We start from the raw sequence: 19,306 nt of genomic DNA on the forward strand, positions 1-19,306 counted from the left end.
ATGAATAGAATGTTTCAATATGAAATGATAGATATGGAAGTATTTCACATGATAACATTCCAGTATTTCACATACAACAGCAGCCTATTTCACATTATAACAGCATTCCGGTATTTCACATACACTGGCAGCCAGTATTTCACATACAACGGCAGCCAATATTTCACATTATAAAAGCATTCCTCCTTTTGAAACAGTGACCAGTATTACAACAGCTGCCAGTATTACAACAACAGCTAGTATTTGTTCACACGGCAGCCAGTATTACAACAGCAAGTAGCATTTTTTAATATTGAAAGGATATTATAAATTGAAATCAGCAGCCACTATTACAACAACAGCTAGTATTTGTTCACACAGCAGCCAGTATTACAACAGCAAGTAGTATTTTTAATATTGAAAGGATATTATAAATTGAAATCAAAAACTATTCACAGCTATCCACAGTAACATTCATAACATCATAAAATGCTCATTTCATCTCAATCATCCACAAAATGTTCACACCAAACAGAAGAGGAAAATATAGCCAAGTAAACAAAGATTCACTCAAAAAAACATATGTACATGGCAGAGAACATCAGAGGTAAGATGAATGCACCACCATTAGCCAATATGGAACCTAGTGAGTGCAAAGAGATAATATATTTGGTCTTAAAAAGTATAAACTATGAGAAAATAACTGAAAATCATCACTGCATAGTGTAGAAATGAAGTGAATTATTGCAAAAACTTTTATTAAATACATGTAGAACAATAGAGAAAACACATTTTAACCATCTATTTGAGCTTAAGCATAACTTTTTCAGTTTATACAATCAAATATAGTTATAATAAGGACATATCAATGTCACAAAATATCATATCACTACGAAGCTACAAATATATGGTTCATGTTGATTTATTAAAACTAAGCACGAGATCTGTAGTCTTCCCACATCCTCCTAACTATCTCATCTCAAAACTTTCCCCAATCATCCCTATCTCGTTGACTCATCCCATATGTCTCAAGTAATGGTACATTTATCCCATCATGATCATCATCCTCTTCTACCTCTATTTCAGATGGAACACCATCCTCTATAGTTATAAAATTGTGTAATATGCAACATGCTAAAACAAATTTTTTTTGTGTCATTATCGGATAAGACATTGCATGCCTCAAGATAGGAAAACGTTGCTTCAAAATCCCAAATGTCCGCTCTATTATATTCCTAAGCGAGGAGTGTCGGTGGTTATATAACTCACGTGCACTGTTTATTGGGTTTTCTCTTGAAAACTCCTTTAAGTGATAACGTGTGCATCGATAAGGGGCAAGAAATCCAGGAATATTTGGATACCCAGCATCTAATAAAAAAAATTTCCTACAAAAAATGTATAGAAATGAATATTGTCAAAATGTTGCCTCATTTCTGATAAACTTCACTATAAAATCATTTACAAGTAGATTTGACGTACCTTGGGGAACTACTAATGGATCTGCTCTGGAGAGAGCTGAAGCAAGAACACGACTATCCGCAACAGACCCTTCTCAACCAGCAAGAACGTATTGAAACTTATAATCAAATGAACAAACACCCAATACATTCTGTGACAAGTGGCCTTTTTTGTCACGATATTTAGCTTGTATCTCAACATCGACAATAACCGGTATATGGGATCCATAAATTGCTCCAATACAATCCTATGAGATTCAAATGTGTAGCAATATGAGAAATGTCAACTAATATGATTAAATGTGAAGTAAGCATGTAGAGCTATGAGATATACCTTGAAGTACGGATCAAAACGATCCTTCCCAATAATCTCAACAGGAGTGTTTGGACCAGTAGGTACAAGATAATCAACGTGGAGAGATAAGATAGCCCTTAGGACCTTATGAAAGTGTCGGCTAACTGTCTCTCCTGAGTGACCAAAGTTGTGACCAATCTTACGATTCCTCAAATTGTGGCCAAGTGTATGGAGGAACATCACTAGTTGCTCTTCCAATCCTATGTTTATTGTATCTTCAATGTTGCCTTTTTGCCTTAGAATATCGGCTAGACGAAAGAAAGTCCCTCTAGTCATGCGAATTTGGTCATGACAATCTGTCTCATTAGAATGGACAATTCGCTTGTAAAATGGAATTCCATCTCTTTGGCACTTACGTCTTTCTTGTCTATCTTGTTGAGCAGATATTGCTATAGATGCTGCAAGGAAAGCAAGAATAGCATCAAGAACACGAATTACTCTGGTCTTCCTAACAATGACAGCCAAGATTCTTTTATCTCTAATAGGAGCCATCGGTAACCTAAAAAAAAGTCGCAATTATACATGAGAATATAGTCTTCACCAATATGAGGAATTTTTAGAGAGTTTGCAAACTATGATCCAAACATCAACAATATATGAGTTCTTTCCAATATATAATCATCTTATCTAGACAATATATGTGAGCTAGATGATGAAATGAGGTGAGCTACAAGGATATATATCCATCTCAAAGATTTAAGATTTCTTAATTAAACTATAGAATTTTAGGATTTAAGAAAATCTATCAAATATCAAAGTTATACAATTCTGAAGAACTTGAAAACAGCCAAAACTGAAGGATATATCTAACAAATAAACTTCAATCAGGTACTTAAATATCCCAAGGTATATGTAGAAGGATTGACTCTCCATCTTTTCTATGGAAGGAAGGTCGCCTCTCAATCTCAACAGCCTTGACAAACTCACACAAGGGGAAAGAAAGAAGTCCTATTTCTATCATGTTATGAAGATATTATGAGGAACTATGTATTTTACTTTGATGTTCTATATGACTGCCCGATAGAAATATGACTGCCTGATACAAGGGGCGAGAAAGAAGTCCTATTTCTGTTATGTATAATATCATGGATTTGGAAAAATAGCCCATCATGATTCTTCTTTTATGATTTCATAAAATCAAAGTTTTAAACATGTAACATATCAATTTCTAAGGTTTAAACATGTAACATATCAATCAATTTTCTCTCTGAAGACATGAAATTGTGCATCATATTGATTAACTAATTCATTTAATTCTTGACTCACAGATTGTAGCAAGATAATAAATCAAATATGGGAAATAGAGGAAATAAGTTTTTCTACTTCATTTTGACAAGAAAGAAGAGATTGCATGCTTAAACTCAAAAATATTAAGCAAGTGTATCAAAAGATTAATTTATTAAGGCTTGATTTCTATGCCCCAAATCTAGTGGAGGATGCTGTGATCATTAAAGTTTATATACAGTCACTTAGACATAACTAAATAAGATGGTTGTCAGCTTAAGCCAGAATACTTAGAAGAAAAAAAGCAAGTGTAAGAGCTTAACGTACAGCCAATCTCAATTGTGAGTGTACAAATTGTACACTAGATTTCTTTGTTGGGTTTCTGCAACTGATGATTATCATATGCTAGCACTGCCATACGTACCCAAACTTAAATTTCTTTAGATGAAAGGTCTTGTGTATAAACAGCATGGGAACTTTTGTATACTCACCACTGTCATTCTTTGTGACATCATTTGTTGCCCTGCCATTAACTAACTTTACTAAAAAAATGTGCAGCGGACCTTCAAATGTGATCGGATAGCATGGCTGTAGGTAGAGAGGAAAAGCACATGCTTCTAAAGCCAATTCAAATTTTGTAGTTTTTGTTTATTAGTTGCAAACTTTGATTTTTTACATGAATTTTTTTATTGCAGCAGCCCTTTGCTTTCATTTTCCAATTTCCACAATGGGTAAAAAAGATGAATGCTGGAAATATAATGAAGAGTTTCCTGGGAGAACCAAATATCAAACAAAATGTATATTTTGCAAAGAAAAAATAAATTCGGGAGGTATCTATAGATTGAAATACCACATTGCTGGCATACCTGGCCATGATGTCACAGTTTGTACTCAACAAACCGCTGAGGCAAAACGCTCTTGTTTAGTGGCATTAGAAAAAATTGAACAAGACAAGTTGACTAAGAAAATGCAACTTGAAGGGTTAAGAGGTATTGGCTCCCGTGCTCCCACATCCGCAACCGCATCTACATCTGCAAGTGCATCTGCATCAGCTTCCGCATCCGTAGGTTGTGTTGGGGAGGGTTCTTCTAGGCCTCCTTTTCATCCTAGTGCTAGTGCTCATGTGAGTGTTAGTGGTAGTCGGTCTCATACTGAGACAGAGTCCAACACCAACCTATTGCGGCCTAGAGTGCGGAAAAGCAGAATGGATAGTTACTTTGTGCCCCGCACTACTCCTGGCTCCCAACCCACGCTTGAGGGCATGGGTTTGAACAAGGAGATTCATGATGCTGCCAGAAAAGAGATTTGCAAATTCTGGTACTTTTGCAACATTCCATTTATTGCAGCCAGGTAATTGATTCTTTTTTCTTTGTTATCTTCAAAGTTAAAGTTAAAAGTAAAAGTAAAACTTTAATTATATCTACTTGTTTTATGATTTTAGTTTTTGACATCTAAATTTCTAATCAATATCATTATCTATTTGTGACAGGACTCCTTATTGGCAGAACATGATAGATGCAGTTGCCATTTGTGGTCCGGGGTTTAAAGCCCCAACTGAGGCTGAGTTGAGTGGATACCTCCTGGAGGAAATGGTTGAGGATATGAGGCATGAGCTTGAGGACAACCGAAAGGAGTGGATCGAAAAGGGTTGCACCATCATGACTGATGGTTGGACAGATAGGAGGGGAAGAACACTCCTCAATTTTCTTGTATCCTGTGGAGGTGATTGATCATTCTACTTTCCTACATACATAATTTTGAATCGTGATTGACTATTTCAAATTTTGATTTGTTGATTGCTAATAGTAATTATAATTCGTTGTTTTGTTACTTGTAGGATATACCATGTTCCTCAAATCCATTGATGCTTCTGCTCATGTAAAAAACGCCACATACTTATGTGAGGTTATTGAGGAAGTTATAGCAGAGGTGGGGGAACAACATGTGGTGCAAGTGGTGACGGATAATGCAGCAAGTTATGTTGCTGCAGGTAAACTTTTAACTTTTTAAGTTTTGAAAATAAATTTATTTGAATTTTGAACTTTTTCTAATTCTAACTTAGAATTTCTAAGTTTCCTAAGTTCTAAGTTCTAACATGTTTGAAATTTGAATTTCTAATTATCTTAAAATTGTTGTAGGCAAACTTTTGATGGAGAGGCACCCCACCATATTTTGGTCCCCTTGTGCAGCACACTGCCTTGACCTCATGTTGGAGGAAATTGGCAAACTTGAGTGGGTCAAGTCATGTGTGGAAAGGGCAAAAAACATATGTAAGTTTATTTATAATCATTCATTTGTCCTTAGCACAATGAGGAAGTACACAGGAGACAAAGAGTTAGCTCGTCCAGGGATCACGAGGTTTGCCTCGAATTTCATCACCTTGCAGTCCTTGTTGACATCAAGGGATGATTTGAGGAGCATGTTTGTTGGGCGGGAGTGGATTTCATCTTCCTATGCTACGACCACTGCAGGGATAGATGTGGTGGATTGCATATTTGATGATGATGGTTTTTGGAAACCTGCTAGAGAAATACTTAAGATAATTTTATTGCAATTTAACATTTAATATTTTACAGTTTACTATGCTAATTGTTTAATGATTTAGTTTTACCTTATATTATTGAATTATTCTATGTTTAAGTTTTGACTCAAATTTTTGTTTTACTTTATATGTAGGCCACTGAGCCTCTTGTATCTCTCCTACGAACTGCTGATGGGGAGAAGCCCTCTATGGGCTACATATATGAGGGCATGGATAGGGCCAAGGAGGCCATTAAAGCTCAGTATGCAGGAGTGCAGGAGAAGTATGCCCCTATTTGGGACATCATTGATAGGAGATGGCAGAATCAGCTCCACAGACCCATCCATGCGGCAGCTTACTTTTTGAATTCGGCATTTCGTTTCCGTCCTGACTTCAAGGCGGATGAGGAGGTTCTCACCGGATTATATACAGTGATCCAGAGGTTGAGTACTGATGAGGATAGCAGTGCTGCAATTATTGAGCTTGATAAGTTCAATAATAAAGAAGGGCCACTTTTCTCTAGCAGGGTAGCCATAGATGCTCGAGAAACAATACAGCCAGGTAAAAATTAAATAATATATTCAATGTTCATGAATCTAGATTCTAAACTTAAAGTTGATTATGTAATTTTAGAGTTAACTTGTAATTTGTAATTTGTAAATGAGACTAATTATTTTTATTTTCCCTTATTTCAGATAGATGGTGGCAAATGTTTGGGGCCACAACCCCAAAACTTCAAAAAATTGCCATTCGTATTCTGAGTCAGCCAAGCAGCGCTTCTGGATGTGAGCGCAGTTGGTCCATGTTCGAGCACATCCACTCGAAGAGGAGAAACAGGTTGACAGTGCAGAGGTTGAATGATCTTGTCTTCGTTCATTACAACCTCCGTCTTAGGATCAGACAGATTTTGGGCACTGACTCCTCTCCGATCATTCTGGAGGAGATTGATCCAGAATCAGAGTGGCTCACAGAGGTTGTAGATCCAGTCTTCACTGAGGAAGACCGTGCGTGGATTGACCAGGTGGATATAGAGGCTGAGGCAGCTAGAGCACGTTCTTCAAGCATTGGTAGACGCACACGTGCACGCACAGACACAGGCCCTAGCGACATTCGTGAGCCCATCTTATATGCGGGACATATGGCTCGACAGTCCTCTAGGACCTACATTAGACGCCTTGCTACTAGGCAGACTGGATACTCAGAGGCTGAGGCTGAGGCTGTAGCCGAGCTTGAGGATGATGTTGAGGATGATGATGACTATGAGCCTGAGGCTTGAGCTGGAGCCTTGTTTTTATATTTTGTTTACAGATATTGATACTGAATCATTGATAGACATATGTTTCAAAGTTTCAAACTTTCATGGATCTTCATCTTAGATTCTTACATAAATTTATGATTTGATGTCTTATGGATCATCTTACATACATTCTATGATTTAAATCATTATGATCATTTGATTTCTATTTACTTCAGCTAGCCTACAATTTACATTTTAGAATCTTAGATAACATAGTTACGTATGTGATGGATTTTATGTTTCATGTTTATGTATGTTAAGTTTTAACTTCTATTTGATGATGTTATAGTGTGCTTAAGTTATATTCAATAAAGGGTGCATGAAATAAGTTTTAAATTGTTAAAATCTTTAAATTTAACGGGTTTTTTCAAATTTGCCGATTCATCGCCGATTCATTGCCGATTCACGATTCGATTCGACCTTGCCGATTCCGATCCGATTCCGATTCACGTTTCTTTGCATCAAATACACAATAATTGAGATAAATAGAAGCTACTTAATACACATACACAATTTTGCATAGATCACATAAATATTAAAGTGTTTACCATACAGGGTAAAAGGATACTTATCGCATGTAGTATAGCAAGATATAACACAAAATAGATACTTTTTTTATATACACAATATGCACTCCAAATCTTACAATATTATTATGATGATTACAATGATGATCCAAAATCCCTTCTAGACGATGTACATATACTTTCTCAAAGGGGTGACTCAACCATCATGCACCCTTTCGGATACACTTCTAACCATCGGCCACAATATAGAATTTATCGACATCATCCCCCCCAAAAAGTAAAGTCGTCTCTAGACAACAATTACAAAATTATTGAGACAAATTAACAAAATGGAATACACTAACTGTGACTAACTATAACAAGATAGATCTTTTTCTATCACACGGCATTCACATTCATCCCATGCCTGCACCAAACTAATCTCCAAAACACTTTGCATTTGTAGGCTTCGCTAACACAATGTTATCACCTTAGCCAATCTAACCTTGATAGCCATCTGTGTCCCTTTCTTTTCTTCTATTTAGTCCACAACATTCCTGCCTCCTATCAATGGTCATACGGTGATGTCTCTATTTTTTGTATGCTTCCTCATTACTGTACGGTTCTTTTCTTTTACTCTCTAGTGGTCGTACTTTCCTTAGGTCATACGGTCACCTCAACTGGCCGTATGGTAGATTTTATATACTTTCTAGCAGCTCCTTCCAAGGCCGTACAGTCTACTAAACTAGTTGTATGGTGATCTTCTTCCTTCCTAGGTCCATACATCTCTTTTTCCCTTTAGCTTGTTCTCCGGTCTTCTAATTCATGGCCATACGGTATCTCCTGTCTATCTCCTATCTACCATACAGTGGCTCCCGACTCTAGATGTCATAGTCGTACAGCAATCCCTAGATAGCCTTATGGCACTCCTTATTTTCCTTCTTTCTACGTGACCGTATGGTACAATAGCCTTACAACTTCCTGTCTATGACCGTATGGTGATTCAAGTTGATTCCTCTGTGCACAAGTATATTGTTGTACGGCTCTCTCCCTCTTCTATAGACCGTACGAGATGAATCATATGCACTTTCCTCTTTGTTTATTGCTTATCGTATGAATGAATTAATATTTCCTCGCTTTCCTGTCTCTGCAGGCCATACACTTCAGTAATATAAGACTCAATGAAAACTTATTTTACATGTATACATTAATAATTACTATGTTTATAGTTATACTGTCTCTCAGTTGTTTGTCCGCGGAGGAGGTGCGTTATTTCTTTCATGGTAGATTTTCAATTTCGATCCATTCACTGCATCGGGCACTTCCTTCCCGTCGAGTGTCCATAATTTGATTGCTCCATTATCACCAACTTTGCGGATTTTGTATGGTCCTACCCACTTCACTTTGAACTTTCCTCATCTGATCTCATTCCACCCATTATACTTTAAAACAAACTGGCCCAGTTGAAATTTATTCAATTTCAAATGCTTGTCATGCCATACCTTTTGCCTGTTTTGTGTAACTTCCATGGCCCATTGTGCCTGCAATCATCACTCATCAAGTTTATTTAAGTTATACAATCTCTCCTTCAGGCTTTTCATATCTCCCATTTTGTTCTCGATCACAATCCTTAAACTTGGTAACATGAATTCCATCGGCTACCACTCCTTGCTGTCAATAACTGTATTCTTGATTCTAGAACTTTCACTGCATATTGTTGCAGTGTTTATTAAGCCCTTCCTCTTTGTTTCATGTGCAGACCATACAATGTGTTTTCCTTGTTGCCGGTACCTTTCTAATAAATCCGTGGTGCGCTGTAACTTTTTCTTTCCACGCAGTCCGTTCACCATATATCGTACAATGGAATATCTTTCCTTTTTATGGGTTTGTACGGTATGTTCTTCCTCTTGTACTACTATACAGTATGTTCTTTCCTTCAACTTCAGCCATAACCGCCTTCTTTCGCTTCTCTATATTCCTTCGGACATTCATTTTCCTCTACTTTATTACCTTTGTTGACCCTCAACATATTAGAGCTCGGAAAGAGTATGTAGTCCTCCATCTGCCACTGGAGTAGGCCATTCACTGAGTCCAAGTCATCATCATTAGACCCTCGTTCTAGTCTCAATACTCCCTCTTCATCAAGTTCCATTCTCTTCTTCCCCTCATCATCCCCTCCACCTTCGCCTTTAGAATCCAACAACGCTGCCTCCTCACCTATCATCTATGTGTGCAAGTTGATTACAAATCTTCGGCCTCCATATTCCATGGATAAGGTATTTCGTTTCCAATCATGTTTCACCAGGCGTCGTGCCTTTTTCTTTTTAACGGTATGACCACAAAATCCAACAGGAATGGTTGTGTGCCAATAGTTACAGGTTGCGCCATCAGGGTTCTCAATGGCTTGATTTCATGTTGATCTGCCATGAGTAACTGAAATGTAGGTGGCCACAACATAGGTTGTCCCAACTTTTCCCATATATCCTCTGGTAACATGTTTACGCCTGACCCTCCGTCCACGATTGTTTGTAAGTACAGTTCCCAGGATGCCCATCTCTACCACTGTCAGATGTCTTCCTATCATGAGTGCCAGTAGCATTGGATTTACTGCAATCATTCTACTACCATCCATTCCTCTTTCCTCCATTGCTTTCGGAAGTGGTGTCATATTCAGAGTCGCCGTCCATAACTGAGGCATTGTAAGGTCATTTAATTTTATAGGAACTTCTATTTGCATTACCTGCCTTGTCATATTTTGCTCAGCTAGGTTCCTCTTCGAGGTGTTGGCAGTGTCTTTTGCTTGCAACTTTCCCATTTCCATTTGTTTTTCCAACTCCATTCGTGCTTGCTGCAACCTCTTCTTTTTTTCCTCTGCATTAGGGTACTTTGCCTTCTTTTGTTAAGTATATCTAACCAGATAACCTACAGGTCTGATGGTACAGACTGTACTTCCTCTTCTTATCATAATATATCTTTAGACTAGCATCTGATTATATATATCTCTTTCTATAGGAGCCGGCAACTTCTCATAAAGAAAATCTATAATGTTTAACTAAACTAAAACTTAGTTAAGCGTTATTAATTTTGTCTTTCTAGATCGCCGACTTAATAGGAGGTTTAATTAATGCTAGTTTAGGAAGGGCTATGTCCCTTTTAGGGACATACCCTTTAGCAAGGATATAGAGGAGGGTAATTGGTGCAGTTAGAGATCACATAGAAACAATTAAGTCTACTCTTCTAAGCACCAATACCCTACAATTAAAGATCAAAAGATACTCTCAGTCACAAGGTTAATTATTACTTATTATATCAGCATAAGAGACGTTTGGTATTCTTCATATATTACAACATTAAGGTTAAATTTCTCAGCAATTTATTACACTGATCTATTTGCAAATATATATAATTCTTAGATCAGAATTATAAGTGTAAACTTCATCATTTGCAGAACGTAGAAGATCATTGTCAGCAATCAAAGAAAGAAATAGAAGTCTGATTCAAAAAAAATTCAGAATCTTTACACCTTTATTTGCTCACGTGTAATGGCTAGTGTTTCCTCATCACACATTTCGATGCTTAACAAGTTCACCCCTTACTTAGGGCATTTTGAATCTTCGTGGTCTCCCAAACCAAACCATTTGTACAACAGTTGCGATGTCTCCTTCATGGTATAAACTCTGGTAAAGTGCCCCTAGAGGTTGCACGCACGACATTGTATCACTAGCCATCCACTTGAGTCGTACTGTATCTGACTCCGGCCTCCATTATTATTACCACCCCTTTCGCATCGGTTATTGTTACAATATCCTCCTGAGGTTGCATCGTTATTGTTTTTGCTTGTTCCTGCTTTGATGGATACTTCTTGCATTAGTAGTACCTGCTGATGTCCCTTTGTCTTCATATTGAACGGGCATTCCTTTGTGGAATGTCCCACAATCTGGCAGATATCACAAAAAAAAAATTTCAGATAGGAGCCCTTTGTGTGGCCATCCTCCTTATAGTCTGTACACCACGATTCCCCCTTCACTAAGTCAGCATTATTTTTCAAATTTTTAAATTCCTTCATGCATATCTTTTTGCAACGCTCAACCTTTCTTACTTGATTCTTCATCGCTGCTACTACTTTTGAAAGATGAATCGTCTGAGTTCGATGATTTGTGCTTCTTCTCTTGCTTGTTTTTTGCTCTCTCCAGATCTATCACCCGATTATACGCATCTGCGTACGATGTTGGAGGTATGATCTTCATTTTCTTCTTTAGTGTCAACCGTAGCCCTTCAACAAACCATCGTTTCTTTAATCTATCAGTCGGTGGTCTCTCCATCTTCCCCACCAATTCTTTCAACCTTCTTGCATATACATGAATCATTTCATTCTTTCCCTGCTTCATATTGTATATTTCTGCTACAATTTTGTTATCATCCCTTAGCAATCGGAACTCTACTATGAACTCCTTCCTAATGTCTGCCCATGTAGTTAATTTCTAAGGATCAGCATCCACAAACCAATCAATCACTACACCCCACAAGGTTGCCAAAAACTGTCTGACCTAGCCATCCTAGTCCGTTACACCATTCGTTGTCCATATTGTTTCGCATATTTTGTAGTGTCTAATCGAATCCACTGTCCCGTCACCATTAAACTTCGGCAATTTCTCCTTTGGTCTTGCCATTGCTACTTTCTTCTAATTCTATGGTACCTACTGTGTACCCACGCTATTCTGAGCACCTGTGTTGTTCTGAGTACTCGCGCTGTTATGAGTAACCGCATTGTTCTGAGCACCCGCATTGTTCTACACAACCGCATTGCTTCAGAAAACCGCCCTACTTCCAACAACCACATTACCTGGTGAGAAAAGATCTTCCTCAAGCGGAGTTGTTCAATTCTCTGCCTATATCCGTTCATTGGGTGTATCAGGAACAAAGAGCTCACTCCATGCTCGTCCTCTTTCGGCACTTCAAGCCATGCGAGTTACTTCCCTTTTGTTCAGATTCTCTGCCCTCGACGTATACAAGTTAAGGAACTCCTCTTTTGTCTCTTCCACCAAATTCAATCGCTGTCGAGTCTCTTCTAGCAATTCCTCAGCACTCCTCGGTTTGCTAGGTAAATGCACTCCCTATGTCTGTGCTCCTTCACTCCCTTGGTGTCCATCGATAATCTGCTAAAGCTTTTGTCTGCGCTCTGCCTGTTGTGCTAAAATTAAAACTTTTGGTGTTATGTGTATTTCATCCTTGTCTTTTATCTTATTCCTATCCTTGTTAAGCAAATTCGGCATTAATCTTCATAACACTTCCTTCATTTCAGGTTCAACTGGCAATGGTGCCAAATGTTTACCGTACAGGGTAAAATGATACTTATCACATGTAGTATAGCAAGATATAACACAGAATAGATACTTTATTCATATACACAATAAGCACTTCAAATCTTACAATACTTTTATGATGATTACAATGATGATTTAAAGTCCCTTCCAGACGGTGTACATATACTTTCCCAAAGGGGTGACTTAACTGTCATGCGCCCTTTCAGATACACTTCTACCCGTTGGCTACAATATAGAATTTACCAACAACAAAAGCGAATTTTTGAAGGAAAAAAATTGAATAACACAAATTACAATATAAACTTAAAGTAATAAACATAGTGTCACTACGGTGTCAAATGTCTATAATATTCATGTATTACGAAATCCATGGTATCAAAAGTTCAAAACATATATCAAAATAACAACTAGAGTGTAGAACAGTAGAAGACTAAGGCTCATAGTAGCCTATGTCCTACGAGTATGCCTAAGATAAGTCATGGAAGATTGTAGAGCCATCATCTTTCCCTCTGTCTGAGGTTGAACCTCATCCTCACCTACATAATCCTCGTCATCAAACTCGGATCTATCACTCCTAGCCTCAGTGTCTTGTACTTTGTCTCCTCACACTCTAGCCTCCTTGACTGCCATTGCTACTGTCTCAGCTTCACGATCCACCTGATCAACCCACTCCACATCTTTATCACTGAAGACAAGATCAACAATCTTTGTGTTCCACTTTGCATGTGGATCAACATTTTCTAATACAATCGGTTATGTATCGATGCTCAGGATCTGTCTACGGCAAAGGCGAAGGTTGTAGTGAACAAAGACGAGATCATTTAATTTTTTCGCTGTCAATCTATTGCGCTTCTTCGAGTGTATATGCTCAAGTAGACTCCAATTACATTCGCATCCTAATCCACTAGATGGTTAGCTAAAGATGTGAATCACAATCCTCTGTAAATTTGGCACCTTAGTGCCAAACATCTCCTACCATGCATCTAAAACAAGAAAACTTTAAATCAATTCAATAACTTTGACTTTATCAAATTAAAATGGTAATAGAGTTAGAAATGAGGATGTCGAATTAAAGATTTTTACCAAGTATCAATTTTGTCCTATTTTTCTTGCACAACTCCCGTGCAAATAAGTCTCCTTGAGCTTTCTTAAACAACTCAATCTCACAGCCTACAATTGTTCCAACTCTTGAATTAGGTGAGATTCTCTCTACAACATCATAGAGGCCACTCCGCACCTCATCACCAGCATTGAAATGTGGGCTGAATTGGTATGTTGGATTAAGGAAGTATGCCGCTGCATGTATAGGCCGCTGCTTGGAGCTCATTTTCAAGCATTTTGGTGAATTCTTGTATGATTTTTGGAACTCTATTAGGGTTTCAAGTTTTTTGGTGGTTGTGGACCTTGAGGGGAGTCCAAATGCCTTCTTAGGTGACCATTCATCCATTTGTGGAGTCATATGAGTATTTGGGGTTGGTTGTGATGTTGGAGAGTTATTGTTCTTACATTGGTGTGCACTATTTGAAAAGCCTAGGACCTCCTTGTTAGGATCATAAGGAGAATAGGGTAACTAGTAACCCTATTAGTTCTAGAGAAAGACCTAAGGTATCCCTAGAAGTAGCTAGGGTGGGAGCAACACTAGTTGTCACATCAGATATATTAGTGAGTTTTAGAGTCTCTCAATTATGGCTTATGATATATTAGAGTGCAAACGGGTGTCTTGTTTATGGAGGGATTAGTTGAACCACTCTATGGATGGGTAAAGTCATTGGACCCATCCTTACAAGAGGCAATGAGGAAGGCATAAGACTTAGAGTTATCTTCTCAAAGCAAGGTTGCCTTGAAATCTTATGTTGCTTCACCTGTTGATGAGGAGCCCCCACCAATTGTTGAGGACAAGAGCAAGTTAGCAAGGAAGTTTGATGATACATCCAGAGAGGACTTGTGGAGACAACTTTGCTATTGGTGCAAAGGGCCTTTCTCTAAAGGTCATACTTGTGCATTAAGGTCGAAGGGAGCAACAAACAATGACATGTGGGTTTATACTAATGTTGTTGAGGGAGAGTCATTACAGCAGGCTGAGGATGAGGTTGGGATATTCATTGTGGCAATAGAGTTTATACTATGATGAGTGTTTGCAGTCTTGTATTTGACCCACATGTTCAGGATTGGCATCGAGTGCAAAGTTGGTTTGTGCCTAAGTTGGATTTTTTGTAGGATGATTGGGTAGGTACAATGAAGAAGAGTGTGTTGAGATCTCCTATGGACTTGTCTTCTAGTGATGTCTTGACTTCTACATCAAGCATACATTTGGGTTATGTGTTGCAAGTCATGTTTTTGGTTCTGATGATGTTACTAGCATGCAATTTGTTCAATGATGGCAAGGATGTCACATGCTTCTTATGGGATCCTGGTGGAGGTTTCAATGTGATGCTTGATTGCTTGGGGAGAAGCAATCTTGGGGAGGGAGGACTGTAAAGTCCCCATTTTTTGAAAGTTCCTACAGTTGATTGACTCAGTTCATTATAGCGACCCTCGTGAGATGATAGGGTGATTTGGGGGTCTCAATTGTGGACATACTATTTTTAGCAACGTTATGGGAGTCCCGAGGCAAGGTGGGAAAAATGAGGCAAACTACCTCTGGAGTCGGACTCGGTAGATCCTAGCCAAGGCTTGCCTGACTGGCTGAGGTAGCTGCCTCAACTAATTCATGGAGTCCCATCAGGCTGCCTCGATCGATACGCTGCATTCGTAAAGTGTAAAAAACAATTTGGTTTATGTTTTTTTAGTTTTTTTTGGTATGTAAAGAATGAGTAATACCTAAAAAGGTTATTCTATCACATGCATACACAAAGAATAGAGAAAGAAAAGTTGAGCAAAGAGTATTGGGGTTTTGGGAGATAAATTAGCAAATTGGTTGGCCCTCATCTATTGGTTGAAGATTGTGCTTCTTTATAGCTTGCATCTAAGCATTGAGAGGAGATAAAAGAAGCATTTTAAGGAGGCTTCTTTAAACTTGAGTTACATTTCCATTTCAAGAGCAAATTTGAAAAGGTGAGATACATTTTTTTTGTGTTATTTTGCAAATTTTTGACATTCATGAATCTTTATTGTATCTGCATTTGTTTGGACTCTTTAGATTTGTTCCATTTTATGCTGATGAGAAACTTGAAAAGTAAGCAGCCCTAGTGTTTTTAAATTTGATTTTCTATATTCTAGATGCCTATTTTTTTTATCGTATATTGTAGCTACAATGACATCATATCTCAACCTGAGGGTAGTGGAACTAGGTCTAAAGCTGACCTTGATGCTGACCCTACTACAGTAGCAAGGGATAGGGCTTGGAAACATGTTATTCTTGGCCATAAAAAAGGAGTTGTGACATGCAGGCATTGTATGGTCACATATTGGGGACGCATTAATAGATTGAAATATTGCCTTGCACATATACCAAGGCGTGATTGTTACATCCCAAATTTTGCCCTAAGTTTTAAATTGATCATAGCCATTGGTTTAACGAATTATTTCTTTTATGTTACATCCCAAATTTTGCCCTAAGTTTTAAATTGATCATAGCCGTTGGTTTAACAAATTATTTCTTTTATGATCATGTGAAACAAGTTAGTTAATTATAAACGTTGTATCAAATTATTTCTTTCATGATCATGTGAAACAAGTTAGTTAATTATAGACATATCAATTTATTACTTTCCTGATCATGTGAAGTGAGTTAGTTAATTATAAATGTTGTATCAACTGATAATGAGTTATTTCATTCATGATCATGTGAAATGAGTAAGTTATTATTTTCGTTGATGAAATCTATAACTGTCATTAGATGATCGACAATTATTTGATTGGAATTAACGATTAATATATCTTTGAATTGATGTCTTGGCAAGAATGCTTTGCTTGGGTGATTACAGGAAGAAGTCTGAAGAGAGGGGAAGCATTGCTAAACGGAATTCATCGAAAGGGGATGATCAATTGGTCCAGTCATCAGGATTGACAAGTTTGACCTAAGACTACCATGGAAAGAATACGAAAACTTGAGAACATGTTGCATTATGGGACCGCATGAGCTATTAGAAAAACAATATAATAAAGATTTAAACAATCTAAATTAAGAATATAAAATTCATACCTTTGAAGATTTATTGTTGGAATTTGTTATTTAATTATTATTATAAACCCATAATTACAAACACATGTATATAAAAATAAAATGACATCAATAAGTTATAATTTTATAATCTAAAGATGTCATTTCACCAATATGTACACATGAACATATAAATGAGTGCACAATAATAATTAAATAAAAAATTAAAACTCTTCACCTCTTTATTCCTTTCCCCATTATTTCTTTTCCTTTTTATAATTCGAATTTATGAGACATTCGAACAGCCTTCATGATAACCGAAGGCAGCCGAAGAATCAAACCAGCCATTATAAAGAGCACCTTGGATCATATTCATTTCTTTCTTCTCACTGCAATTTCTGCTACCATTCCAATCACCTGATTTCATGTTAAAGCAAACCAAGTGATTCTGAACTTTATCAATTGCATAGCCTGTATTCCGTCTATTTTCTCATTCATATTCTTATTCTTCAACAACTTTAGAGCAAGAAATAACACGGAAGATCATCATATCCGACTGCGGAAGGAGGGAGTTCATAGCAACAGGTCACATGAGTTATATCAGACCCATTTCTTTGCATATATAGTCTATTTACCCTTCTTTCCTTCACTGCTATACCCAAGTCAGCGTTCTGTCATAATGTTAATACTGTCGTCCAATAAATATAATGTTGAATGGAAATGTGTGCATAAGTATAGTTTCTTAGTCGGATCATCACACGGTCTGATATCATGTCTCCAACAGTAATATAATCCATAAGTTTTTCACAGTCTTAGATATGAAAGGTAGAAACTATAATGATAACCATAAAACAATGTTCCCATCTGAATTTATTTATTTTTCTTTTTATATCTTATGCAAAAGTGTGAATAATATCATGATGTCCAAACATCGAGGAATTCATCAACAGGGATGCCATCGATGGTGAAGAGGTGAAATTGAGATAAAGTGGATATAATCTCTTACGCACCTAGGATTCACCGGTAAGAAGCCATAAATGGTGAAGAGGTGAAGAATTCCGTGCAAGAATCAAAATTTAAATCAAATAACTACAAAACAAACATATATAATAGCTCATGCATGTCCTAATGATGAAAACAGTTGTCAATTCGAGTGGTGGAGATCGGGTTTACGAACCCAACTTCGAAATCCTTGGCCAAGGTAGAAACAGGCAGATGTGTCTATCATGAGATCTTTTTTTGTTTGTCCAGATGCTTCAATTATTTTGGGGAATAACTGATAGGACACTCAAACCACCTAATTACTCAGCTGGCTAGACTTAAGAACATCCCAAGCCCGATCTCGAGGTAGGGAGGGTCGTTCTATTAAGTTAGGATGTGTGGGGATAAGTATGGTTCGCGGTTGGGAGGTTAAGCCTATGTCAATGCTTCTCCTCTTACCAATGTCGAGGCTTGAACAACAAGGCAAAGAGAATTCTTCATCATATATGTATGTTCTTTGCACATTTACTTTTAGAATAATGAAAGCATAATTTGATAGTGTAGAAATATATGCATGTTTAAAATTGGTAGTTGTTGTTACTTTATAATCAGTTGAACGTGTTAGATTGATTTCATGATAACAAATTAATCATTTGTATAATTCCTTTACACTTCGTTGATGTTAATATGCAAATAAATTAGATAGTAGTTACTTCTTTCTAGTTATTGTTAGTTGAGATCATTGTCTTGTGAATGGAATTAGTTGCTAGTTAAAATACTGATTAAAATTGGTTAGGAAAAATTGGTATGTTACATAAGGCAATACCCCAAGATGTTATGCGTGATATGCAAGCTCTCTCAGAGGAATCTCTAGAGAAGAGAGAATTTTAAAAAAGCAGCAAGAAGAGATGGCACAAGTAGCTGGAACTAAAAGTGTAGAGGGATCATGCACATGAGAGTCAGAAGCAAAAACCATATGTACTCCACATCATGTACACATCCCAAAACTCTTTTGTGAGCCCTGTCTGAAATTCTGATGCACTAGAATCCCGAACAGTAGACTCAACTTCATCAACAACCTCTACAAAAGGTGTAGCTAGAGGAGAACTTGGTGCAAGATGGAGTTCCGTGCTACTCTCAACAAATGCACTCATCTCAACTGTATCATAATTTGTAGATATACGAACATCACCAACTACCACTATAGGAAACTAAATTGTGTCTACAAATGGTGTAAATTGTGCCCAGCTGATCCAGGTGGATCTAGAAGGCCTAAAATTTTCATAGTCTCAGAATCTGACAGATGTTTACCGCATAGATTAAATGGATCAATGCACACAGACAATGAACAAGAACAACAACAGCAGTACTCCTTTATTCGTATATGCCAAGATATTACATAATTGATGATAAGATGATATGCTTTACAATGATCCTAGACAGAGTATAAATACTTCCCGTCGAACCTTCCCAAAGGGGTCCATCGGCTACATAATAATCCTAATCTACCCATCGGCTACACAATCTTTACTGACAACATGAACCCGTCGGCTACACAAT

The 19,306-nt window shown here is 37.4% G+C and overlaps 4 protein-coding genes across 8 annotated transcripts in view; 3 read left to right on the forward strand and 1 right to left on the reverse strand.

The window, feature by feature from the left end:
• The window catches only part of LOC149565216 (putative NAD kinase 1), a 361,956-nt gene that overhangs the window by 334,687 nt on the left and 7,963 nt on the right, over positions 1 to 19,306 (forward strand). The window lies entirely within an intron of this gene.
• The window catches only part of LOC149565219 (uncharacterized), a 34,140-nt gene that overhangs the window by 5,455 nt on the left and 9,379 nt on the right, over positions 1 to 19,306 (reverse strand). The gene's annotated exons all lie outside the window — the stretch shown is intronic.
• On the forward strand, positions 3,088 to 5,596 carry LOC149565220 (uncharacterized). Its single transcript, XM_089818766.1, has 4 exons — positions 3,088 to 4,365; positions 4,505 to 4,737; positions 4,853 to 5,005; positions 5,154 to 5,596. Exons 1-4 carry the CDS (start codon positions 3,692 to 3,694, stop codon positions 5,579 to 5,581), a joined length of 1,488 nt encoding a protein of 495 aa, XP_089674892.1. The 5' UTR covers positions 3,088 to 3,691; the 3' UTR covers positions 5,582 to 5,596.
• On the forward strand, positions 5,746 to 7,003 carry LOC149565221 (uncharacterized). The gene is made up of 2 exons (XM_089818770.1): positions 5,746 to 6,097; positions 6,232 to 7,003. The coding sequence occupies exons 1-2, from the start codon at positions 5,746 to 5,748 to the stop codon at positions 6,810 to 6,812; spliced, it is 933 nt and encodes a 310-aa protein (XP_089674896.1). The 3' UTR covers positions 6,813 to 7,003.

This window comes from Cupressus sempervirens, chromosome 3, assembly GCF_028749045.1.
Source record: "Cupressus sempervirens isolate cs-2001-9-10 chromosome 3, ASM2874904v1, whole genome shotgun sequence".
Lineage (NCBI taxonomy): Eukaryota > Viridiplantae > Streptophyta > Pinopsida > Cupressales > Cupressaceae > Cupressus > Cupressus sempervirens.